This window comes from Oncorhynchus mykiss, chromosome 16 (assembly GCF_057628025.1).
Source record: "Oncorhynchus mykiss isolate SJ-2025 chromosome 16, ASM5762802v1, whole genome shotgun sequence".
Lineage (NCBI taxonomy): Eukaryota > Metazoa > Chordata > Actinopteri > Salmoniformes > Salmonidae > Oncorhynchus > Oncorhynchus mykiss.
In genome coordinates, this window is record NC_143037.1 from 19,872,712 (window position 1) to 19,899,648 (window position 26,937).

At 43.3% G+C, this 26,937-nt stretch overlaps 1 protein-coding gene across 1 annotated transcript in view; it reads right to left on the reverse strand.

The window, feature by feature from the left end:
- Positions 1-22,737, reverse strand: part of med24 (mediator complex subunit 24) — a 29,893-nt gene extending 7,156 nt beyond the window's left edge. The window contains 28 exon segments of the mRNA XM_090201680.1: positions 176-348; positions 8,536-8,608; positions 10,939-11,137; positions 11,299-11,425; positions 13,398-13,664; positions 13,931-14,030; positions 14,294-14,427; positions 14,812-14,894; positions 15,055-15,092; positions 15,401-15,447; positions 15,449-15,523; positions 15,525-15,545; positions 15,779-15,976; positions 15,979-16,126; positions 16,629-16,714; positions 16,894-16,939; positions 17,027-17,058; positions 17,060-17,081; positions 17,083-17,107; positions 17,110-17,208; positions 17,325-17,328; positions 17,371-17,623; positions 17,728-17,766; positions 17,768-17,837; positions 18,815-19,062; positions 19,231-19,319; positions 19,430-19,468; positions 19,664-22,737. Of these exon segments, the coding sequence (XP_090057806.1) occupies positions 176-348; positions 8,536-8,608; positions 10,939-11,137; positions 11,299-11,425; positions 13,398-13,664; positions 13,931-14,030; positions 14,294-14,427; positions 14,812-14,894; positions 15,055-15,092; positions 15,401-15,447; positions 15,449-15,523; positions 15,525-15,545; positions 15,779-15,976; positions 15,979-16,126; positions 16,629-16,714; positions 16,894-16,939; positions 17,027-17,058; positions 17,060-17,081; positions 17,083-17,107; positions 17,110-17,208; positions 17,325-17,328; positions 17,371-17,623; positions 17,728-17,766; positions 17,768-17,837; positions 18,815-19,062; positions 19,231-19,319; positions 19,430-19,468; positions 19,664-19,741 (2,813 nt within the window). The 5' untranslated portion in view covers positions 19,742-22,737.
- Between the last annotated feature and the right edge of the window lie 4,200 nt (positions 22,738-26,937).

Consider the following 26,937-nt stretch of genomic DNA (forward strand, 5'->3'; position numbering starts at 1 on the left):
TTGAAAGTGTTTTTTTGGCCAGGACTAGGTTTAATCTGTGTTCTGGAAACTGTCCCCTACAGTCACCTATTAAGCCAGATAGCAAGCCCCTATATGACTTAGCTAGCACATGGCACATTATCATAGCATTGTCATTGAGAATCCGAGAAACTAGACTCGGAGGACTCAGTCTTACTTGGCCAGGGCCTTGCTGGGCGGGTCTGCCAGGCTGTGCCAGTAGGCAGAGTCTGTGAGCAGGGTGTGGCCCAGCAGGGTGAAGGTGATCTGCTGGGTGTCCAGGCAGAAAATGCTGTAAAGCAGCTGCACCACCCGGTTGGCCCACTCCTGGCAAGTCTCCTTCAGCAGCTCCTGAGACACATAGGAAGTAGGAATGAGAAATGGATTGATACATACTGTATATAATTTAGGGTAAGAGTAAATACACACAGAGACAGACACACATTCAAATAATTTATTCCCCCAAAAAATTACTTTAATGACTAAACTCAACAAAAAAAACTTCCCTTTTTCAGGACCCTGTCTTTCAAAGATAATTCGTAAAAATCCAAATAACTTCACAGATCTTCATTGTAAAGGGTTTAAACACTGTTTCCCATGCTTTTTCAAATGAACCACAAACAATTAATGAACATGCACTTGTGGAACGGTCGTTAAGACACTAACAGCTTACAGACGGTAGGCAATTAAGGTCGCAGTTAGGAAAAATTAGGGCACTAAAGAGGCTTTTCTACTGACTCTGAAAAACACCAAAAGAAAAGATGCCCAGGGTCCCTGCTCATCTGCATGAAAGTGCCTCAGGCATGTTGCAAGGAGGACTGCAGATGTGGCCAGGGCAATAAATTGCAATGTCCGTACTGTGAGACGCCTAAGACGGCACTACAGGGAGACAAAACGGACAGCTGATCGTCCTCGCAGTGGCAGACCAGATGTAACAACACCTGCACAGGATCGATACATCCGAACATCACATCTGCGGGACAGGTACAGAATGGCAACAACTGCCCGAGTTACACCAGGAACGCGCAATCCCTCCATCAGTGCTCAGACTGTCCGCAATAGGCTGAGAGAGGCTGGACTGAGGACTTGTAGGCCTGTAGTAAGGCAGGTCCTCACCAGACATCACCCGCAAAAACGCTGCCTATGGGAACAAACCCACCGTCGCCGGAACAGACAGGACTGGCAAAAAGTGCTCTTCACTGACGAGTCGCAGTTGTCTCACCAGGGGTGATGGTCGGATTTGTGTTTATCGTTGAAAGGAATGAGCGTTACACCGAGGCCTGTACTCTGGAGCGGGATTGATTTGGAGGTGGAGGGTCCGTTATGGTCTGGGGCGGTGTGTCACAGCATCATCGGACTGAGCCTGTTGTCATTGCAAGCAATCTCAATGCTGTGCATTACAGGGAAGACATCCTCCTCCCTCATGTGGTATCCTTCCTGCAGGCTCACCCTGACATGACCCTCCAGCATGACAATGCCACAAGCCATACTGCTCGTTCTGTGCGTGATTTCCTGCAAGACAAGAATGTCAGTGTACTGCCATGGTCAGCGAATAGCCCGGATCTCAATCCCATTGAGCACGTCTGGGACCTGTTGGATCAGAGGGTGAGGGCTAGGGCCTTGGCCATTCCCCCCAGAAATGTCTGGGAACTTGCAGGTGCATTGGTGGAAGAGTGGCGTGACATCTCACAGCAAGAACTGGCAAATCTGGTGCAGTCCATGAGGAGATGCACTGCAGTACTTAATGCAGCTGGTGGCCACACCAGATACTGACTGTTACTTTTGACCCCCCCCCCCTTTGTTCAGCGACACATTATTAAATTTCTGTTAGTCACATGTCTATGGAACTTGTTCAGTTTTTGTCTCCGTTGTTGAATCTTGCTATGTTCATACAAATATTTACACATGTTAAGTTTGCAGAAAATAAACACAGTTGACAGTGAGAGGATGTTTCTTTTCTTGCAGAGTTAATTTTTTGGGGAAAAGTGTAGGCCATTTAAAAACGCTTGGTCAAAATAAAAACATCTATATCCGTGTGACTTTTGTTACATGCAAGGATAGACCATCCCAATACAAATGGTTTTTAAAATAAAAAAATAACAGCGCATTGAGCTGCTGGTGCTTCAGACAAGTGGCTTTGTTTACAATTAGGCTGCGTCTTTTGGTGGTTTTATGCCTCGTTCACATGCTAGACTGGAACTCTGAAATGTCAGACTTGCTGACTTGTTGAATGTGTCACGTGTATAACTACAACCAGTTAGCAAGTTTAAAATTTCAGAGTTTCCTAGTTACGACTAGCACATGAACGCGGCATATGTGCACACAATGCGATTGTGTTATCAAATTGTATTAGTCACATGTGCCGAATACAACAGGTGGTCAGTGAAATGCTTACTTACAAGCCCCTAACCAACAACACAGTTTTAAAACAATACGATTAAGAATAAGAAATAAAAGTAACAAGTAATTAAAGAGCAGCAGTAAAATAACAAAATAACAATAACTAACAAATAACAATAGTGAGACTATACACAGGGGGGTATCGGTACAGAGTCAATGTGCGGGGGCACCAGTTAGTTGAGGTAATATGTACATGTAGGTAGAGTTAAAGTGACTAGGCATAGATGATAACAACAGTGAGTAGCAGTGGTGTAAAAAAAGGGGGGGGGGGGGGGGCAATGCAAATAGACTGGGTAGCCATTTGATTAGATGTTCAGGAGTCTTATGGCTTGGGGGTAGAAACTGTTTAGAAGCCTCTTGGACCTAGACTTGGTGCTCCGGTACCACTTGCTGTGAAGTAGCAGAGAGGACAGTCTATAACTATGGTGGCTGGAAACTTTGACAATTTTTAGGGCCTTCCTCTGACACAGCCTGGTGTAGAGGTCCTGGATGGCAGGAAGCTTGGCCCCAGTGATGGTAGTGCGTACGGCCCAGTACCTCTGTAGTACCTTCCGGTCGGAGGCCAAGCAGTTGCCATGCCAGGCAGTGATGCAACCAGTCAGGATGCTCTCGATGGTGCAGCTGTAGAACCTTTTGAGGATCTGAGGACCCATACCAAATATTTTCAGTCTCCTGAGGGGGAATAGGTTTTGTCATGCTCTCTTCACAACTGTCTTGGTGTGCTTGGACCATGCAGTCATGAATGAACAGTGAGTATAGGAGGGGACTAAGCAAGCAACCCTGAGGAGCCCGTGTTGGGGATCAGCGTGGTGGATGTGTTGTTACCTACCCTTACCACCTGGTGGCGGCCCATCAGGAAGTCCCGGATCCAGTTGCAGAGGGAGGTGTTTAGTCCCAGGGTCCTTAACTTATTGATGAGCTTTGTGGGCACTATGGTGTTGAACGCTGAGCTGTAGTCAATGAATAGCATTTTCACATAGGTGTTCCTTTTGTCCAGGTGGGAAAGGGCAGTGTGGAGTGTAATTGAGATTGCATCATCTGTGGATCTGTTAGAGCGGTATGGAAATTGGAGTGGGTCTAGGGTTTCTGGGATAATGGTGTTGATGTGAGCCATGACCAACCTTTCAAAGCACTTCATGGCTACAGACGTGAGTGCTATGGGTCGGTAGTCATTTAGGCAGGTTATCTTAGTGTTCTTGGGGACAGGCACTATGGGTGTCTGCTTGAAACATGTTGGTATTACAGACTCAGACAGGGAGAGGTTGAAAATGTCAGTGAAGACACTTGCCAGTTGGTCAGCGCATGATTGCAGTACACGTCCTGGTAATCCATCTGGCCCTGCGGTTTAGTGAATGTTGACCTGTTTAAAGGTCTTACATCGGCTGCAGAGAGCGTGATCACACAGTCTTCCGGAACAGTTGGTACTCTCATGCATGTTTGTGTTATTTTCCTCGAAGCGAGCATAGAAGTTGTTTAGCTCGTCTGGTAGGCTCATGTTAATGTGCAGCTCTCGGTTGTGACGAGTGTCAGAGCCGGTGTAGTACAATTCGATCTTAATCCCAAACTGACGCTTTGCCTGCTTGATGGTTCGTAAGATTTTTTTATAAGCTTCCGGGTTAGAGTCCCACTCCTTGAAAGCGGCAGCTCTAGCCTTTAGCTCAGTGCGGATGTTGCGTGTAATCCATGGCTTCTGGTTGGGGTATGTACGTAAAGTCACGGTGGGGACGACGTCATCGATGTGCACTTATTGATGAAGCCAATGACTGATGTGGTGCACTCCGGGAACATACAGTGCCTTGCGAAAGTATTCGGCCCCCTTGGACTTTGCGACCTTTTGCCACATTTCAGGCTTCAAACAAAGATATAAAACTGTATTTTTTTGTGAAGAATCAACAACAAGTGGGACACAATCATGAAGTGGAACGACATTTATTGGATATTTCAAACCTTTTTAACAAATCAAAAACTGAAAAATTGGGCGTGCAAAATTATTCAGCCCCTTTACTTTCAGTGCAGCAAACTCTCTCCAGAAGTTCAGTGAGGATCTCTGAATGATCCAATGTTGACCTAAATGACTAATGATGATATATACAATCCACCTGTGTGTAATCAAGTCTCCGTATAAATGCACCTACACTGTGATAGTCTCAGAGGTCCGTTAAAAGCGCAGAGAGCATCATGAAGAACAAGGAACACACCAGGCAGGTCCGAGATACTGTTGTGAAGAAGTTTAAAGCCGGATTTGGATACAAAAAGATTTCCCAAGCTTTAAACATCCCAAGGAGCACTGTGCAAGTGATAATATTGAGATGGAAGGAGTATCAGAGCACTGCAAATCTACCAAGACCTGGCCGTCCCTCTAAACTTTCAGCTCATACAAGGAGAAGACTGATCAGAGATGCAGCCAAGAGGCCCATGATCACTCTGGATGAACTGCAGAGATCTACAGCTGAGGTGGGAGACTCTGTCCATAGGACAACAATCAGTCGTATATTGCACAAATCTGGCCTTTATGGAAGAGTGGCAAGAAGAAAGCCATTTCTTAAAGATATCCATAAAAAGTGTCGGTTAAAGTTTGCCACAAGCCACCTGAGAGACACACCAAACATGTGGAAGAAGGTGCTCTGGTCAGATGAAACCAAAATTGAACTTTTTGGCAACAATGCAAAACATTATGTTTGGCATAAAAGCAACACAGCTGAACACACCATCCCCACTGTCAAACATGGTGGTGGCAGCATCATGGTTTGGGCCTGCTTTTCTTCAGCAGGGACAGGGAAGATGGTTAAAATTGATGGGAAGATGGATGGAGCCAAATACAGGACCATTCTGGAAGAAAACCTGATGGAGTCTGCAAAAGACCTGAGACTGGGACGGAGATTTGTCTTCTAACAAGACAATGATCCAAAACATAAAGCAAAATCTACAATGGAATGGTTCAAAAATAAACATATCCAGGTGTTAGAATGGCCAAGTCAAAGTCCAGACCTGAATCTAATCGAGAATCTGTGGAAAGAACTGAAAACTGCTGTTCACAAATGCTCTCCATCCAACCTTACTGAGCTCGAGCTGTTTTGCAAGGAGGAATGGGAAAAAATGTCAGTCTCTCGATGTGCAAAACTGATAGAGACATACCCCAAGCGACTTACAGCTGTAATCGCAGCAAAAGGTGGCGCTACAAAGTATTAACTTAAGGGGGCTGAATAATTTTGCACGCCCAATTTTTCAGTTTTTGATTTGTTAAAAAAGTTTGAAATATCCAATAAATGTCGTTCCACTTCATGATTGTGTCCCACTTGTTGTTGATTCTTCACAAACAAAAATACAGTTTTATATCTTTATGTTTGAGGCCTGAAATGTGGCAAAAGGGCGCAAAGTTCAAGGGGGCCGAATACTTTCGCAAGGCACTGTATTCCAGTCTGTGCTAGTAAAACAGTCCTGTAGCTTAGCATCTCCTTCATCTGACCACTTTTTTTATTGATCGATTCACTGGTGCTTCCTGCTTTTTTTTGTAAGCAGGAATCAGGAGGATAGAATAAGAGTAAAGGTGGTCCATTGTTTTTTCCCCTCTGGTTGCACATTTAATATGCTGATAGAAATTTGGTAAGACAGATTTCAGCTCCCTGCATTAAAGTCCCCGGCTACTAGGAGCGCCGCCTCTGGGTGAGCGTTTTGTTTGCTTATGGTGGAATACAGCTCATTCAGTGATGTCTTAGTGCCAGTATCAGTCTGTGGTGGTATGTAGACAGCTATGAAAAATACAGATTAAATTCTCTCTCGGTAGATAATGTGGTCTACAGCTTATCATGAGATACTCTACCTCAGGTGAGCAAAACCTTGCGACTTCCTTAGATATCGTGCACCAGCTGTTATTTTCAAAAATACATAGTCCGCCGCCCTTTGTCTTACCAGATGCCGCTGTTCTGTTCAGCCACGACTCCCTGAAGCATATCAGATTAGTTTTGAAAGTCAGGTTGGTAGTTTAATCTTCTGCGTAGGTCATCAATTTTATTTTCCAAAGATTGCACATTTGCTAGCAGAATGGAAGGAAGTGGGGTTTATACAATCGCCTACGAATTTTCAGAAGGCAGCTCGCCCTCTGGCCCCTTTTTCTCTGCCTTCTCTTCACACAAATAATGGGGATCTGGGCCTGTTCCTGGGGAAGCAGTAAAAAAACTCAAGTCGGGCTCGTCGGACTCGTTAAAGGGAAAAATGGGATCTGCCAGTCCGTGGTGAGTAATCGTATTTCTGATGCACAGAAGTTATTTTCGGTCATAAGAGATGGTAGCAGCAACATTATGTAGAAAATAAGATAAACAACGCAAAGACAAAAAAAAAAAAAAATTGGTTAGGAATACATCAAACGTCAGCCTTGTTCTCCAGCGCCATCTCGTATCAATAAAGTTTCTCATGTTGAGCTTTACATGAAAAGGGCAATTTATGTTTGTAGCGCATTTATCCCTCCAGTGAGGCTTGAGACATGAACTGTTTTCTATTTCCCCCCCATTTCAAATAGAGGAATTAAACAATGTGAACCTAAAGCAGTTTCCACAGACATTCTGGGACATACAGTACCAGTGAAAAGTTGACACATCTACTCAGTCAAGATTTTTTCATTATTTTTGACTATTTTCTACATTGTAGAATAACAGCGAAGACATCAACACTATTAAATAGCACATATGGAATTACGTAGTAACCAGAAGTGTTAAAATCCAAAAATATTTTAGATTCTTCAAAGTAGCCACCCTTTGCCTTGATGACAGCTTTGCACACATTCTTGAACATTCTCCAGACTAGCTTCACCTGGAATGCTTTTCCAACAGTCTTTAAGGAGTTCCCACATATGTTGAGCACTTGTTGGTCACTTTTCCTTCTCTCTGCGGTCAAACTCATCACAAACCATCTCAATTGGATGGAGGTCGGGTGATTGTGGAGGCTAGGTCATCTGATGCAGCACTCCATCCTGCTCCTTCTTGGTCAAATAGCCCTTACACAGCCTGAAAGTGTGTTGAGTCATTGTCCTGTTGAAAAATAAATGATAGTCCCACTAAGCGCAAGCCAGGTGGGATGGAGTATCGCTGCAGATTGCTGTGGTAGCCATGCTGGTGGTTGTGTGCCTTGAAGATTTCCACCAGTCTAATGTCCATTCCTGGTGTTTTTTAGCCCAAGCAAGTCTTCTTATTGGTGAACTTTAGTAATGGTTTCTTTGCAGCAATTCAACCACGAAGGCATGATTTATGCAGTCTCCTCTGAACAGTTGATGTTGAGATGTGTGTTACTTGAACTCCATGAAGCATTTATTTGGGCTGCAATTTCTGAGGCTGGTAACTAATGAACTTATCCTCTGCAGCAGAGGTAACTCTGGGTCTTCCTTTCCTGTGATGGTTTCATCATAGTCAATTCATCATAGCGCTTGATGGTTTTTGCAACTGCACTTGAAACTTTTTGTTCCCGAAATTTTCCAGATTGACTGACCATCATGTCTTAATAAGGAACGGACACTTTTTAAAATTTGCCTAAAATGACATACCCAAATCTAACTGCCTGTAGCTCAGGACCTGAAGCAAGAATATGCATATTCTTGATACCAATTGAAAGGAAACACTGAAGCTTGTGGAAATGTGAGATGAATGTAGGAAAATACATCACATTAGATCTGGTGTCACGAACATGCTCAAAGTTCGTAACAAAAAAGGGAGACAACGTGGAGATAAGGAATAGCAAAATATATTTATTAACTAAAGTAAACTAAATACAATTAACAATGACATGTGTGTCAGTAATCAGTAGTGTAAGTGAGTGGTTGCGTGGATAAATGATAGAGGGGTGTTGAAAGGTGCCAACGCAAACAGACACAAAAAATGCCACAACCAAAATCTATGTGTCTACATGGAGAGAGTCTCCTCACTGAATGGGGAAGTGGTGCATTTATCCTGGGACACACCCGGGCCTCCCAGCTCTGCCTACTTACATTCTATTAAGGAAAACAAGAGCAAAGATAAATAATTTGGTCAGACAGAGTGGGAGGGTCCCCCCCCCCCCATAAAACCAGGGACCAACAAGGACCCCAGAACACCATACCAATCACAAACCAATTGACCCAGCCTGCTTCCCAAATTGACCCAGCCTGCGTACCAAATCCACAAGGGGTACGTGTTCACACTCCCACTTGCCCCAGCAAACCTCGTCCTCCCCAGACCTCAGCAACCTTTGCACACAAGAGGCAACCGTTAAAGAGGAAAGAAGAAAATGAGACCAGAAGGGAACAGACAGGAGCAATAGAACAGGACGAAATACCAAACACAAAATAACAGTGGTCAGTCACATGGACATTCACCCTGTCCACAAGTCGCTGAAAAGTGGCAGGTGCATTACGCAGGCCAAAACTCAAAACTCGAATAGGAGTACAGACCAGAGGGTGTAATAAAGGCAGATTTCATGTGTCCTATTCGTCAGTGGCACCTGCCAATAGCCCTTTAACAGGTCAAATTTGCTCAAACTTAGCTGCTCTGACTTGATCAACGCAGTCCTCTATCCGAGGAAGAGGAAATGAACCTGGCTTAGTGACTGTTTGTCCCATCCAGTTTATTGACCAAGATATATGGAGAAGCCCAACTGGAGAAAGAAGGCTCTGCTATATTACTCTTCAGCATGTACCTGACCTTAGCATCCAGACAATGTAGTTTCTCTGAAGAACTTCTATAGAACCGCTGACGAATGGGGTCAGTATCTCCAACGTCAATAACGTGTTCTACTAAGTTTGTACGTGTAGGTGTATCAGAAAACAAACCTAGAAATCTCTGAATCAGACCGACCATCTCTTCCCGCCCATCAACAGGTAGTTGAGTGAGAAGACTGTCTTTTCAATCTACCCTGCAGTATGCAATCATCAGGACCAGGAACATCTTCCTCCCCATGCACAGACCTAGCATGACAAGAACCCAGCCAAATAACGGTATCAGCCAAAATAACAGGTTTTCCGTCCTTTGTAGACTCCCCCTGTTCAGCATCAAAGGAACGTGCTTAACAGGGTTTTAACAAATTTACACAGCACAGTTGGTGTGCTTCAATCCATTCTGGAGTGGCAACTAGATAGTGCACTGAGCAAAACTGACGCATAACCGTAAATGGACCTTGAAACTTGGCTTGAAAAGGAGAACCAACAATTGGCAGCAGAGCAAGAACCTCGTCACATGGACTAAAGTGACGAGGCTCAGTTCCCAGATCAAATATGCCCTTCATCCTCTCCTGTGAAGATAGCTTCTCTTTAGCCATTTCACCAGCGGCGTACAGGCGCCGGAAATCACACACATAAGATACCAGGGACTGAGGGGGCTCGGGAGACTTCCAGTCATCCTGGAGAACAGATAGGGTGCATGGACTTCTATGTCCAAACACAAGGTAATTTGGACTGAAACCCATGCTCTCCTGTGAAACCTCCCTAGCGGATAACAGTAACCAAGGCAACCCCTCCTCCCAATCCTTATCCATCTCAGTACAATAAGCTCTCAACAAAGACTTAAGGAAAACAAGAGCAAAGAGAAAGAATTCGGCAGACAGAGTGGGAGGGTCGTCACACTGGTAAAACATTATAAAGAAAAAAAACATGTTAATCGGGGGGACACCGATCCTGTGGAGGTTGAAATAATGGACTGTCGTTTCTCTTTGCTTATTTGAGCTTTTCTTGCCATACTATGGACTTGGTCTTTTACCAAATAGGGCTATCTTCTGTATACCACCCCTCACAACACAACTGATTGACTCAAACGTATTAAGGAAAGAAATTCCACAAATGACATTTTAACAAGGCACATCTGTTAATTGAAATGCATTCCAGGTGACTACCTCATGAAGCTGGTTGAGACAATGCCAAGAGTGTGCAAAGCTGTCATCAAGGCAAAGGGTGGCTATTTTGAAAAATCTATAATCTAAAATATATTTTGTTTTGTTTCAACACTTTTTTTGGTTGCTACATGATTCCATGTGTGTTATTTCATAGTTTTGATGTCTTTAATATTATTCTAGAACGTAGAAAATAGTAAAAATAAAGAAAAACCCTGGAATGAGTAGGTGTGTCCTAACTTTTGACTGGTACTGTAGATCAATGCAAAACCATCAGCAAACACGTTATTCATACACTGTAGACTGAAATGCAACACAATAGGCTTGCTAGCACTAGCAGCCACACAGAAGTCATTTACTTAGTCAAGACAGGAACAAATCAATTGTATTATATTTCTCACATTTACGAACACACATAAACCTAATGTCGATGCACAACGGCGTTGAATAAGTGGGAAAATGTAGTGGGGCACGACATGGCAGTTCAGTACAGCAACAACGCCAAAGACAAGAACAGATGCAGCGCCGCTCGCTCAAGATCAAGTGGAAAAAGTGCTCCAAGTGCTGCCTAACTAGAACAACCAGAACAACATGATCCACCTCAACAACGAGAACCTGGAGAAGCCACAGTCATGCACCAACCTGTCCACTCTCACCCAGGATCAGAGCACCCCAGACCTAGTAAAGGGCTCTGACAACACCTCCTCACAGGTCAAGAAGGCTCCCACTTTGTGGCCCTGACACACCCAAGAGGGTGATGGTCCAGGCCTCCACTGGCGAGCCACTGTGTTGCCTGGGTTAGTTCCTGTGCAAGCACTGCTCCCGGCTCCAGAACCTGTCCCAATGACCCAGGACTGTGGCTGCAGAGTGTGGACCGCTTCCTGCTTGGCCATGGCTGGGGGAACCAGAGTACCCTCGCCCCGGCCAATGTGGTTTTTGTCTTAATGCTTTGTCGCAAGGTGGTCTCCTTGGAGATGGCAACAGAGCACCAGCTGCAGGACGTTGTGATCACCTGCTTCTACCGGACTTGCTCCTGCAACGAGACTTCCTACCCACTGAGACCCTTCCTGGTGGAGACCGTCAGGGAGATCTCCTGGGACCGCTGCCTGTCCATCCTCAACCTGATGGCAACATGCTCCAGATGAAAACGGACCCGCACTACTTCTTCCAGCTGTTTGCCGACCTGAAGAACGAGAGGCAGCACGTCACCTGTGCAATGAGAGGTGACAAAACTCTAGATTACTCTTTACAAGGCCCTCCCTCGCCATCCATTTGGCAAATCACTTCCAAGCAAAAACTCAAAAAGTACTGGTGACGCCCTCAATACGGAAATGGTCCGATGAAGCGGATGCTACACTACAGGACTGTTTTGCTAGCACAGACTGGAATATGTTCCGGGATTCATTCGAAACATTAAGCAGTTTACCACAGTCACCAGCTTCATTAACTAGCGCATTGACAACATCTTCGTCCCAGTATCTGCATCACATCACACAGTTACCGTGCGTACATACCCCAACCAGAAGCCATCGATTACAGGCAACATCCATACAGAACTGCTTTGATGAAACTGGCTCTCATGAGGACCGCCACAGGAAAAGAAGACCCAGAGTTACCTCTGCTGCAGAGGATAAGTTCATTAGAGTTAACTGCACCTCAGATTGCAGCCCAAATAAATGCTTCATAGATTTCAAGTAACAGACACATCTCAACATCAACTGTTCAGAGGATACGTCAGTTAAGACAAATTATTATTTTATTAGTTAAGAACAAATTATTATTTACAATGACCGCCTACCCTGGCCAAACCCGGACGACGACGTGGCAATTGTGTGTCGCCCTATGGGATTCCCAATCACGGCCGGTTGTGACACAGCCTGGAATCGAACCAGGGTCTGTAGAGACACCTCTAGCACTGAGATGCAGTGCCTTAGACCGCTGCGCCACAAGGGAGACTGCGTAAATCAGGTCTTCGTGGTTGAATTGCTGCAAAGAAACCACTATTAAAGGACACCAATAAGAAGAAGAGAACAAATTATTATTTACAATGACCGCCTACCCTGGCCAAACCCGGACGACGACGTGGCAATTGTGCGCCGCCCTATGGGATTCCCAATCACGGCCGGTTGTGACACAGCCTGGAATCGAACCAGGGTCTGTAGAGACACCTCTAGCACTGAGATGCAGTGCCTTAGACCGCTGCGCCACAAGGGAGACTGCGTAAATCAGGTCTTCGTGGTTGAATTGCTGCAAAGAAACCACTATTAAAGGACACCAATAAGAAGAAGAGACTTGCATGTGCCAAGAAACACGAGCAATTGACATTAGTATAGCGGTAATCTGTCCTTTGGTCTGATGAGTCCAAATTTGAGGTTTTTGGTTACAACCGCCGTGTCTTTGTGAGACGCAGAGTAGGTGAAAGGATGATCTCCGCATGCTGTGTAAGGGCTATTTGAAAAAGAAGGAGAGATGGAGTGTTGCATCAGATGACCTGGCCTCCACAATCACCCAACCTCAACCCAATTGAGATGGTTTGGGATGAGTTGGTCCTCAGAGTGAAGGAAAAGCAGTGCTCAGCATATGTGCGAACACCTTCAAAACTGTTGGAAAAGCATTCCTCATGAAGCTGGTTCAGAGAATGGCAAGAGTGTGCAAAGCTGTCATCAAGGCAAAGGGTGGCTACTTTGAAGAATCTAAAATATGAATATATTTTGATTTGTTTTAATACTTTTTGGTTACTACATGATTCCGTGTGTGTTATTTCATAGTTTTGATGTCTTCACTATTATTCTACAATGTAGAAAATTGTCAAAATAAAGAAAAACCTTTGAATGAAAAAGTTGAGCGTCTGAACTTTTAACAGGTACTGTACATTTTGAAGTATTCTGATATGTTTTATTTGAATAGACAAATATATAGTTGAATATTGGAAAGTATTTAGAAATACACTTGGAAAGTATTGGCATGTATTTGAAAACACTCAAAAAGACTGACTCAAATGAACTTCTATGCATTTAACCATGGTATTTGAAAATACTATCAAATAGTAAGCTATTTATTTATAGGAAATTATTTGAAAGTACTTCCAATAGTAGTTGATTTGGGCCACATTATTTGAAAATAGTCAAACACACAGAAAATAAATATTAAATAATAATCAAATACACATGTATTAAACCCGGGTCTGGTGTGTGTGTGTGTGTGTGTGTGTGTGTACCGAGCATCCATCTGTGTGTGTGTGTGTACCCTTCGTTGTAGAACTGCAGTGTGTTCTCCTCATACAGCGGGGTCATGAGCTGACGTATCATGGTCTGGGGCTTCTCCCTCTCGTCCAGCCCCAGCATCCTCACATGGGCTACCAGCCAGGCCACAGCACATATAGCCATGAAGCACACCTTGCCCTTAATGTTGTCTGTTATCTTCTACACTCAGAGGGGGGGATGTCTGTGTGTGAACTCTGAACATGCTTCCAGGCCACATACGACAAATTACCTAACTTTATGAATGGTTTAAATGAGGAAGGGACTAAAAACAGCACACATGCAACCTCAAGTCATAATGCCAGCAGTCATATGCTATGACTCATTTTCCACTACGGCAAGAGCAAGTTCACTTTTGTGGTTCAACGGTTGACTGTCGACATGGTTTCGAGAGCAAGATAGACCATGACACACAATACTGGAATCACCTGCACGGCCTCCACATACAGCACGCCATTCTCACAGGCGTTCAACACCTCCAGGATGGCTACAGGTGTGCTGAGGCAGATTTCGTGCCACTTCATTTGACTGACACACACAGCGGTACAAAACAATCAGTACAGCTTCAGGAAAACAATGAGTCATGCCAAGATTTCTAGGAGGGAAAAGAGAAGGTGCAGAAAGGACTCACTGGTTTAAATTACGCTCATAAATAAAAAATAAAATAAAAAATGAACATGGGGAACAACATTTTAACCATAGCATGGGCTTGTTCCTTCCTCCTTTTTCACCCAGCAGCTGAGAAACACAAAGCCAGTCTGATTCTGACCCTAGAGTGAAATATCACTCACACTAGCTTCAGCTCAGTGGCATTGTTGAAGAGGGCCACCAGGCTCTCCACCTTGCCCAACTCCATCCTAAAGCAGGGGTGGTCTGGGTTCAGGGTCTTGCTCTCCTCTGAGGGGCTGAGGTCCGACAGGATCACCTTGAGGGGTCGCAACATGGATTCATATCATATAATAAATAATAGGGAGTGGGGGACATAACATCCATTTATATGAGGACCAGGTTCTGACCATGACACTTATGTTACATGAATCATACTACACATCATATAAATGTGGCAAAGCCGCTTGCAGCTGTGCCACTCAGACAGCACAGGCAGAAAGCTATTGGGTGGTTGGCCACCTAGTGGTGTTGTGCTGAAAGAGCAGGACAATGATGCAAACTCTTCAGGATAAGTGTAATTGTTATTTGGCATGGACAGGAGGGACCTGATCCTAGATCAGCTCTCCTGCTCTGTGACACTTTATGAATTCTGACCTACATCCCTATGATAGATAGCATTAGTACTAGGTGTGAGACCAACTTCTGATCCGTAGGTCTGCAACCCGTGACACTGCATGAGGAAGGATATGTCGAACAGCAGGGCTCGCACCGAGGCCGACTTGGCAGCAACGAGATAGAACAAATAGTGCCCAATGTTAATATTAAATTGGTTTCAACAGCTCCCACACTCAGCATGTCTTCAACATTAATGTAAAATCTCATTCAAAAAGTCCCATACTCAGTAACACTGGAACTGTGAAACATTCTTAACTCATGTACTCACATCCTTCTCCACTGAAGTGCTTCAGAAACTCATTCAGCCTGAAGAGCAAAAACAGAGCATCAATAAATCATCTCCTGCAAACATTATGTCCCTCTTCCATCATTTGGACATTCCCATTTGGACTTTAAAGCCACAATCCGTAATTTGTTTTTCAACCAAAACGGCTGCCCCGCCACTTGGTTTGCTATTAAGCTGAGGAATGGGGCTGGAGTAACCAATACCAAATGACAGATTGCATCTTTAAGACTCTCCACAGTAACATCATTTGAGTCTGTCAATACAGTGGATTGAACTGTTCTAATGGACTTTAATATAATACATGTCAGTATGTTGATGTCTGTCTCACTTGATGAACATCCGGGCAAAGGATGTGAGTTTTCCCGTGGCTGCGATATGCAGCCAGGAGGGGGTCCAGGCTTTTTCCAGACAGCATGTGTCACGGCACAACCAGCAAGCCCTCTGGAGACTTGGGAGTGGTCTGCGTCCACCGTCTAACACAACAGGGGAAGACAGATAGTGATGACAGTGTGATATGACTTCATGACAAGGTGAACTAACGGTCTTATCCTCAGTACTAATCCAGGGATATAGTAGCGGGTAAAAGTCAGCATTGTGTTCATTAGAACACACCGTAGCAACACATTTTGCAATGGACCTCCTGGTGAACATCATGACCCTGCTGACTTTAAGGCCAGGTAGGGTTGGCATGGGGAGAAGGAGGAACCTTGAGGATGTTGGTGACGATGGGCTCGGCTCACAGGATGAGGCCTGGGTTGGCATTTTCTGCAGTCTTCAGCCGTGGGGAGTACTCCCTGTCCTCACCCCGAAGGTTACACGAGAGAGAGAGAGAGAGAGAAAAATACACTGACAGACAGACAGTGATGTAGTGATAGGAATGTGTGAAAGGGGGAGACAGCCTACCGGTTAAGAGCGTTGGGCCAGTAACTTAAAGGTCGCTAGGTAGAACCCCCGAGCCGGCAAGGTGGAAAAATCGGAGGTTCTGCCCTTGAGCAAGGCAGTTAACTGCCAACAACAGACATGGAGGTTGATTAAGGCAGCCCTCCACACCTCTCTGATTCAGAGGGGTTGGGTAAAATGCAGAAGACACATTTCGGTTGAATGCATTAACTTGAGCAACTGACTAGGTATCCCCTTTCCCTTGATTATCCCTTTTATACCATTGCTATAAATAAACACATTTGCCACTAGAGATGTGTTAATTTACAGGTAGAAATGTGTTGAACATCCACTGAAGTAGCTAGCATGTTTACTAGATAGCTACATTAGTTGCTTTGGTAACCAACAAACAGACTTGCTATTTAGCTAACCAAACCATCAGTCCTAACTTGCTATTATGAAAATCGAATTCAACAATGTTGAAATTCGACTTTTGCTTTCAAAAGCAGCTCACACTTGGAACATGTAAGCAATAACTATAACCATTGAATTCTACTGTGCTTTATAGGGCAATAATGCACGCTCTAGCATGCCCTTCAAGCCAATCAGAAACGAGAATTCAACAATGCCATGGCATAAAACATGATACCATGCTTCTTATGTTCTGGATCACTCACATGCATTGCTGGTCAGCCATGTCCAGCAGTGGTGTGAGCTTCAGAGGGTATTTAAAGGCAATGTTAACGTTGTCCATGAAGTCCTGCTGCAGATTGACAGAGACTAGACCAGCAGTATTCACTAGCCTACATTCATTTCATTCAGTGGTGATTGAGTAATATGACCAATGTATTTTTTACTGGTAAATAAACTTGAAACAGACATTATAACCATTGATTGTTATGATGTCAAGATAATAACTCAGTCACTATATCTGTACTGTACATTCTCTCCCTGGGGATACTTCTTCAGTCTGAGGAGAACCTGGGGGGGATCTAGAGATGAGAGATGGTTCACGGGCTCCAAGGAAAATAAAACATTCACATCCTGTAACTATCCGGCCTTCATTGTGAGAAGTACCTCGAGGATGGTGAAGGCGGTCCACTTCAAGCTCTTCAGTGCCCTCTGGTGACTATGAGGCCAGTGAAACACGTCTTCAGATCTCCAACACAAAGAGTGGCGCAGGGATACGCGGCACAGGGGAACGCACCACAATGGGGGGGGGGGGGGTCAGTATTCCATTTAAATTCAGGAAGTAAACTGAATTACAATTTTACCTCAATTTAAAGTGAAACTCGCATATGCTTTGCATACGTTAACTCTAGACCAGGGGTTCTTAAACCTTTTCAGCTCAAGAACCCAAATTATAAATTGACTGTCCTCCCGTGATCCAAATTAAGTATAAATAGTGTGTGATTATACATTTATTCTCACTACTCGAAATCCACCTCTCACATGGCCAGGGCCCACACTGAGTCCCGACCAATATTTACGAAACAGTGCTCTAGACCAATCAAGGCTCACCTGCACCCTCTTGATCATCATCAGCTGTTCCACCAGTGGCTGAGTCTCCCCCGTCAGGTTCATGGTTCCTTCCAGCATGATGAAGGCGTGGACCGAGGGGAACGATGAGTGATGCAGGGGGTCGGACTGTTCCAACCCTATCGTAGGAATACTGAGGTGGAAGATAGGTCAGATGATTATTTTTTAAAAACATTGTGGCTTCAATTATTGTTTACAAAGGCAATCGCTTATGCTCCAAAGGTGCTACATTCTCACCTCTTCACCAATGAAATACACACTTCCAGCTTGCCTCTCTGTCTGATTGGTTAGACTGCTGAGGCCCTCTGTCACTTTGAAAAAAGCTAGCTCCACATTGGTCCAGGAGGCTTTTAAAACATATATCAGGGGAAAAGCAGAAAATCGGACAAAGATAAAGTAAGATTTATCCTACTAACTGAAAGAATACACATACAATGGACGGAGCCAAGCCCTCAGATATGATGTGGACTTAAACATACTGTTGGATTCTGTATTTTACATTATAGCCATTAGCATATATATGATTAAATATTATCTGATGTTGGTTGTGTGAGGTGTCTGCATTTGTGCACTGGCGCATCATGTTTGTGTGTGACAAGAACTGAGTAACTTGGTGTGACCTGCATGTTGCAAAACTGTAGATAACAGCCCAGCAGATGCTTTGTCCTTGTTTTTGTATGTAACAATATTGAGCACATGGTGTGACTTGCTGTATCTTACAAAGTTGTGATAGGGAGGGGTGGTCATCACGAGGTTTAACTGAGATGGAAAAATACTGAACAACACAATAGCAGGAACTGAGCAACTGTTATAACTAGGGGGTGATACCAGAACAGTAAGGATCTATACATCGACGGAGGGAGGACTCCAAGAAGCGCCAAGAGGCGGGGACCCGACTGAGCGCCTGCGATAGGCTGGGCAAGTTTAAACCACGCCCAGCCTCTACTGTGATAGACATAGGCCAACAGACGGGTTTGGAACTATCACAGTATAAGAACAACTGTTTATGTACATCCTGTCAGTTCTCTGTTCTGCCCTGCGTGGCATTACAGTGAGCCCGTATATACGAAAGTTGCATTTTCCATTTATTACTTAGCTAATAAAAAAATACATAGTATAAAATCGGTGACTCATTGTTATATTTATCCTGATACCAGATTCGAATTTACGCAACTCTAACAATACCAATGAAATCCATTCAATCAAATGCTACAACAACAATATTAATATTTTGCTGTCATTTCAGTTTGATCACAATAATATGCAGCCAAGCACAGGTAGTGAAAGGAAAATCCCTTAGAAGATTCCGTAGCTGCTGACTGACCTTGGTTCTCCAGGCATGCGATGTGGACCAGGGCCCTGTTCTTTGTGCTGTTCACCAGGTCCCTTAGCCTCTCCTGGCAGGCCCTATGGCTGGCTTCAGTGACGGCCGCCGGCCCCAGCTCCCCGAGCCTCTCGCAGTACCAGGCACAGCCTGTCAGCAACCACACTACCATGCAAATTGAGGTTTGGGATTATACTGCAGATTATTTTTCAATATGAAAAGGTGACTTGACATCAGAAATGCACTCACTCTCTTTAGCCCTGAGAAAATTATTCGAGCAGCAGACTCATACCGAATAGTACTTTAACCATATTTAATAACAAATGGTGAATAGAAGGTATGTCATCTTTGTCAGGTTGCATCTATTTATACACAGAGCCAGGATGAGCCACCAATGCCCAATTTAAAGGAAGGACTTATGAAAGGATGTGCACCTGAGACGGTGGGAGCACATGTCCAGAATCTACAGGGACTTGACGCAGAGCTCCCTGGAGAAATCAACAAACTTGGGAACAAACAGGGGCATTTGTCAGACAAGTTGTCAGCCGATGAAAGTATGCATGTCTAGTAGTGGTCAGACAGTTGGTATTAGCCGGAGAGATATAAAAAGGTGGCCAAACTGATGGCTAAGAGTACACTTGAATAAGACACCATCTGAGGAAAGACATTTCCATTTGTAATTATTGTGCATTATAAATCAAGCACACTAGCCAATCTTGAACACTGCCTTTCCTACTATGTGCAGAATATGAAGATGAACCCTTTAATATCGCTACAACCAAAGAATACAGATCATATGTCTATTTTGACGCTATGTATAGGATAAACGATGGTTTTCAAAATGTCAACCATACGGGAACTGATGGCATACTTTAGGTAGGACAAGATGAGCGGGTTGGGAGAAGGGCCAATCATTGCCTGCTCCATAAGAGCCTCTGGAACATAGGGAAATAAAGAAATGACTTATTTCATACTCTGAAATCATTAATTAACTGTTTACTTTCCACATCGCATACATTTACATGGATGATCAACACAAGTCAGCTGACCTGCCAGGTTGAGGTGGAAAGGGAGCCACATGGGACTAGGCTCCTTCCAAGCCTGGAGTATGGCTTGTTTAAAATTGACCACCTTCATACCGACAAGAGCTAAACACATTATCAAACACATGCAATACATGGAAATCAAGTGTTTTTAGCATATGAAAATGTCATAAGATGGATCAGCTCCATTATGTACGTCTTGGTGAAACTGTAGCCACAAAGTTGTGCCTGGTGACACTGCTGGCTCACTTTGATGCTAGCCCATGCATGTAGCGTCGGATGCTCAATGAAGCTCGTAGTGCAGATCCAACGCATGCACATGAACCAGAAGTAGTCTGGCGGTAAACAGAAAAAGTGCTCAAAAGTAGTTTATTTTGGATAAGTTACACCTTGCACACACAAAGAACTAGCTTATTTGACCACAACTAAGGGATTCTGCCGCAACTGAGGGATTCTGGTTCTGTATCCCAACAGAATCCCTTAGTTGCAAGACGAAGCGAACATCAACCAACGCCTCCATCACACCTACAGCGTCATTGCGTTTTGGTACACCAGAAGTACATTCATTTCTAATGGAACGCTGCTTTTGCCTTGCAGCATTGTATTGAAGAGGCAGTTGCAGTGCGTTCTGTGTGGTGCATACGGTGGATTTATCAAACATATGCATCAAATTGTATGCGAAGAAGACGGCTTGACAGAAATGGTAGCAGAAGGTGAAATGCTCACTAACAGGGATGTAAACCAATTTGTGCACAACATATGAGAGAAATACATTTTTTTGTGCATATGGAACATTTCTGTGATCATTTATTTCAGCTCATGAAACATGGGACCAACACTTTACATCGTTCGCTTATATTTTTGTTCTGTTTGTAGCATTTTTGCACATTTATTTCCATATGCTTCCCTATTGGACCCACCGCTATGCGATTTCTCATCCTGGCTCTGCGTATAAAGAGATGCAATCTGACAAAGATGACATACCTTCTATTTACCATTTGTTATTAAATATGGTTAAAGCACTCATTTGCCAAGATAATCCATCCACCTGACAGGTGTGGCATTTCAAGAAGTTGATTCAACAGCAAAATAATTACACAGGTGCACTTTGTGCTGGGGACAAGAAAAGGCCACTCCAAAATGTGCAGTTGTCACACAACACAATGCCACAGATGTCTCAAGTTGAGGGAGCGTGCAATTGGCATGCTGACTGAAGGAATTTCCACCACAGCTGGGTGCACAAAGTGCACCCATAAGCCGCTTCCAACTTCGTTTTAGAGAATGTGTCAGGACGTCCAACTGGTCTCACAACCGCAGACCGCGTGTAACCACGCCAGCCCTGGACCTCCACATTCGGCTTCTTCACCTGCGGGATCGTCTGAGACCAGCCACCCAGACAGCTGATGAAACTGTGGGTTTGCACAAACAAATCTTTTCTGCACAAACTGTCAGAAACCATCTCAGGGAAGCTTATCTGGGTGCTTGTCATCCTCACCAGGGTCTTAACCTGACTGCAGTTCAGCATTGTAACCGACTTCAGTGGGAAAATGCTCACCTTCAATAGCTACTGGGGCGGAAAGCTTAGTGGTTAGAGCGTTGGGCCAGTAACCGAAAGGTCCATACATCAGGACCCAATGAATTTATTTCAATTTACTGATTTCCTTATATGAATATAACAGAGTAAAATTGTTGAAATTGTTGCGTTTACATTTTGTTCTTTCTATACAGTGTAATTACTCCTTTCTATACAGAAATAAATAAAATACTTCACCAGAAAGCATGATTAATTTCTGTCAATGCATATATTAATTACAGTCATTTACCATTCTCGTTCTCAGAGTGGAAACATTGTTTGCAGAGTTCCCAACCTGCTACACTTGGTTTTGGCTTATTTCATAACAATAATTTACTAGATGTGTCCATTTTTTCATTGTCTTTTGTTCGGAGTGCGCCATGTGAGCAATGAGCATGTGTCTGGTTTCTCTGTCCTGGTGACGTTGAGGGAGCGTGGTGTAAAGTACTTAAGTAAAAATACTTTGAAGAACTACTTAAGTACGTTTTTTGAGTATCTGTACTTTACAATTTATATATATGACAACTTTTACTTTATCACATTTCTAAAGAAAATGAACGTACTTTTTACTCCATACATTTTCCCTGACACCCAAAAGTACTAGTTACATTTTCAATGCCTTGCAGCACAGGAAAATGGTCCAATTCACACACTTATCAAGAGAACATCCCTGGTCATGCCTGCCGCCTCTAATCTGGAGGATTCACTAAATTTACAAATAAAGCATTTGTGTTATGTCTGAGTGTTGGAGTGTGCCCCTGGCTATCCATAAATAAATAAAAACAAGAGAATTGTGTTGTCTGGTTGGCTTAATATAAGGAATAAGAAACAATCTATACTTTTATTTGTACTTTTGATACTTAAGTATATTTTAGCAATTACATTTACTTTTGATAATTAAGTATATTTAAAAGCAAATACTTTTACTCAAGTTGTATTTTACTGGGCGATTTTACTGAGTACTTTTTCCACCACTGCACAGAAATGTAGGAGAGTTTTTTTTTTTTTTACCCTTGGAGCACAGATCCCTTTAGCGGGATAATTTGTCAACATCCGGCGAATTGCATAGCGCCAAATTAAAATTAAATTACTAAAAATATTAATTTTTCATGAAATCACAAGTGCAATATACCAAAACACAACTTGTTGTTAATCTACCTGGCGTGTCAGATTTCAAAAAGGCTTTACGGTGAAAGCAATACGATTATGTGAGGACAGCTCTCAACAGACAAAGCATCACAAACAGCTAGCAGGCAAAGTAGATTGGTCACGAAAGTCAGAAAAGCAATCAAATTAATCGCTTACCTTTGATGATCTTCGTATATTTGCACTCACGAGACTCCCAGTTACACAATAAATGTTTGTTTTGTTCGAAAAAGATTCTCTTTATATCCAAAAAACTCAATTTGGTTGGCTTGTTTTGTTCAGAAATCCACAGGCTCATACGGTCACGATGGGCAGACGAAAATTCCAAATAGTATCCGTAAAGTTCGTAGAAACATGTCAATTTTTTTTTTTTATAATCAATCCTCAGGTTGTTTATACAATAAATAATCGATAATATTTCAACCGGACGGTAGCATTTTCAATAGAAGAGAGAAAGAAAAGGTCTCGCTCCAGGCGCGCGCGCATGCATAAATCTGAGGACATCTGGCTATCCACTGACACGATGTGATCATTCTCGCTCATTTTTCAGAATAAAAGCCTGCAACTATGTCTAAAGACTGTTCACACCTTGTGGAAGCCATAGGGAAAGGAATCTGGTTGATATCCCTTTAAATGGAGGAGTGCAATGGAAAGGAGTAGTTTCAAAAAAACAGCACTTCCTGGATGGATTTTCCTCAGGTTTTCACCTGCAATATCAGTTCTGTCACAATGTGTCCATACGGTAGAGGCTGATGATCTCGCATTAGTTGACTTTTAACTTCTTGATTTGTATCATTTTAAGTCCGATTTGTATGACTAACCACGTGACAATGACTTTGAGAAACAAAAACGTTATTAATGAAATGAAGGTGTTCCACGAAAATGCGTATATTAAAATCAGAACGGGCAAGCAGAACTGTAGAAATTGTAGGATAAATTGTAGCCTAAGCTTAATCAAACTCGAAACTCACTTCGCCGCCTATGAAGTCTTTATAAAATAATTGCCTCCACGTTTCCATGGTCGGATTTTCCCTATAGGCTACTTTGAATAAAGGTAAAACATGCCTCATAAATAAAACATTCAGGTTTCAAACAATTAAGTATGTTTTCAAAATGCATACTGCCCCCAGCTCTCATTGTAAAGTGGTGGGTGATGCTCTGTTAGCTTGTTGCCTGCCCTGAAATGGTAAATAGGAGGCAATAACAATACTAGGTATTTTTAATCATGCACCAAAACGTTTTTTTATCATGCGATTGCATTTAAAATTGTTGCGCAATGAATGAGGTTATAAAAGCGCACGTTTTACTCCAGCAACAACCAGTTTAGGAGCTGCAGGAGAAATCGTGCTCAAAACAGGCTCTGTATGCTGTGCGCTGATAGTTGTGTTGGATAAAAATTCACACAGCGCAATTTAATTCCACTACATTATGCAAATTAACCTATAGACCAATAAGCATGATGGTCAAATGTATTTCAATGCACTGGTATTTCCAGCAATAAATATAAAAAGCATTATTTTCCAATAGGATTTTTTGGGGAAGTTAACAGTAAGTTTTATCAGCTTTTCTAATCCTGGTGTGTGTGATGGTGGGAGTGCTGTGTAAATGTGTGCAGATGCTGAGAAGTTTGAGTCGTGTTAAGCAATGTGTGCGTTGTGTGGCGTGTGTGTGTGCGCATGCAGGTGGCAAGGGCACAAGGTTGGAGGTATTATTTGTCTCTCTAGGCTTAATCAGTTGGGCTACTAAAAATACAACATACCTGTGATATATACAGTCAAAATGTTACTAATTGGTAAATAAATAAAAAATCCCAGTAATATCTACTCTGTTACCACCCCTGGTGTGTGTATTTTACTTTTATTTGAATAATCTCCGTGTTCTACATCAGCCCTGAAAATATAACAACATGACCACTGTATCTTGAGATAATGGACAAAGTGTTGAATTTTGAACACCTCCCTCTGCAACAAGATTCTGGTCTTCCTGGCAGGCCGCCCCCAGGCGGTGAGGGTAGGCAATAACACTTCCGCCACCCTGAACATCAACACAGGGGCCCCTCAGGGTGTGTGCTTAGTCCCCCCCTGTACTCCCTGTTCCACGACAGTGTGGCCACGAACAACTCCAACACCATTATCAAGTTTGCGGATGACACGACGATGGTAGGACTGATCACCGACAACAATGAGACAGCCTATAAGAAGGAGGTCAGAGACCTGGCAGTGTGGTGCCAGGACAACAACCTTTCCCTCAATGTCAGCAAGACAAAGGAGCTGATCGTGGACTACAGGAAACGGAGAAACGAGCACGCCCCCATCCACTTCGATGGGGCTGTACTGGAGCGGGTCAAGACCTTCAAGTTCCTCTGTGACCACATCACTAAGGAATTAACATGGTCTACACACAGCCACACAATTGTGATGAGTGCACGACAGCACCTCTTCCCCCTCAGGAGGCTAAAAAAAGATTTAGCATGGGCCCTCAGATCCTCAAATAGTTCTACAGCTGCACCATTGAGTGCATTTTGACTAGCTGCGTCATTGCTTGGTACAGCAACTGTAAGACACCCAATTACAAGGTGCTACAGAGGGTGGTGAATACAGCCCAGCTCATCACTGGGGCTGAGCTCCTTGCCATCCAGAACCTTTATACAAGGCAGTGTCTGGGGAAGGCCTCAAAGACTCCAGCCACCCAAGCCATAGATTGTTCTCTTTGCTACCGAACAGCAAGCGGTACCAGTGCACCAAATCTGGAACCAACAGGAACCCTAAACAGCTTCTACCCCCAAGCCACAAGACTGCTAAATAGCTAATAAAATGGCTACCTGGACTACCTGCATTGACCCTTTTTAACTAACTCTTTTGCACTGACTATGCACACCCTGGACTCTACCCACACCCACTCTGCTGCTACTGCTTCACATATGCTGCTGCTGCTGCTACAACTCAGTCTTCTCTATCCTGTTAGCTAGTCACTTTACCCCTACCTATATGTACATATCTATCTCAGTTACCTCGTACCCCTGCACATCGACTCGGTACTGGTACTCCCTGTATATAGGACATGTTGTTATTTTTACTCATTATCCACTGTGTATTTATTCCTTGTGTCACTATTTATATTTTTATTTTATCGTTAACTCTGCATTATTGGAAAAGACCCGAAAGAAAGTATTTCCCTGTTGGTCTACACCTGTGGTTAGGAAGCATGTAAGAAATACAATTTTATTTGGAATTTAAGATTCCAGACAGATGATTTGGTTTCTTATTGACATGGGAATCATTGACATGTCCGCTAACTTTTCTGCCTTTTCTGATCACTTGAAAATAAGATATCTCATAGCAAGTCCTAGCTTTTGATCGTGACTCAATTCCATTACATTACACTTAAGTCATTGGAGGAAAGCCTCTTTGTATGGGGGAGTTTTATAAAGTGCCCCACCTGATTTTGTAGGCACAAGGACCTTATCTTTCATATCAGCGAGAAATAAACCGAAACGTTAAATTGATACACAAATTTATAGGGTAAGGTTAGCGTCCCCACACTGCCATCTCACATCGCGTGTTAATTAGTGTTTGCTAATTAATTAGCTAATTAGCTGTTTGAAATGTGTAACGGAAGGCCGCCAGAAACGTGTGGTCACTGAAAAATACTGTTGGCTGCAACTGGGATAAAGCTGGTTAAAACAGTGTACAAAGTATGTATTTTGCATTTGTGAAATTATTTTGATGTGATACGAAAGGCATCGCAAGTGAGAATCTATTCACTTTTTGATGGAGTATTTGGCTGTCAGAGTGTCTCTGAAAGGGTCTAAGACCACCTTATCTTGACCTAAATAAGTAATATCCTCGTAAAAGTGTTCTGTGTTCCTGAAAAGCTGCTCTATAACACGGGATACAATACGAGAACAAAAGTTTAACTTCCAAACTTACCACGCTACCAACGCAATGTCCCCTCAGAATCCTTAGTTGCGGTCGAAGCTAACAGATAACAAACAGGACGTTCACACACTACCGACATCTTTACTTTGGTGAGAAGTCGCTTTTCACTATTTGGCGAGTAACAACAGTATATTGAAGCCATCACTAAACAAAATTCTGGAAAGGTCATGTTGAAGAACTTAACTATAACGCCATGTAATTTACCAGAGCAATTATGCATCATGCACATAACGTTACTAGTATGAAACTACCGTACCCAGAGTGCCTTTCTAGATAGCTTTTTGTTGTTCACCGTGTAGACTGTTTGCAGGAAAGTTGTTGACGTATTGCAATATACATTTGAGACATATCTAGTAACAACGACTAGCTAGCAAGCTGTCTTCCACAGCAAAGTAGTTAGCGTAGCAGCTTACTGTTAGCTTG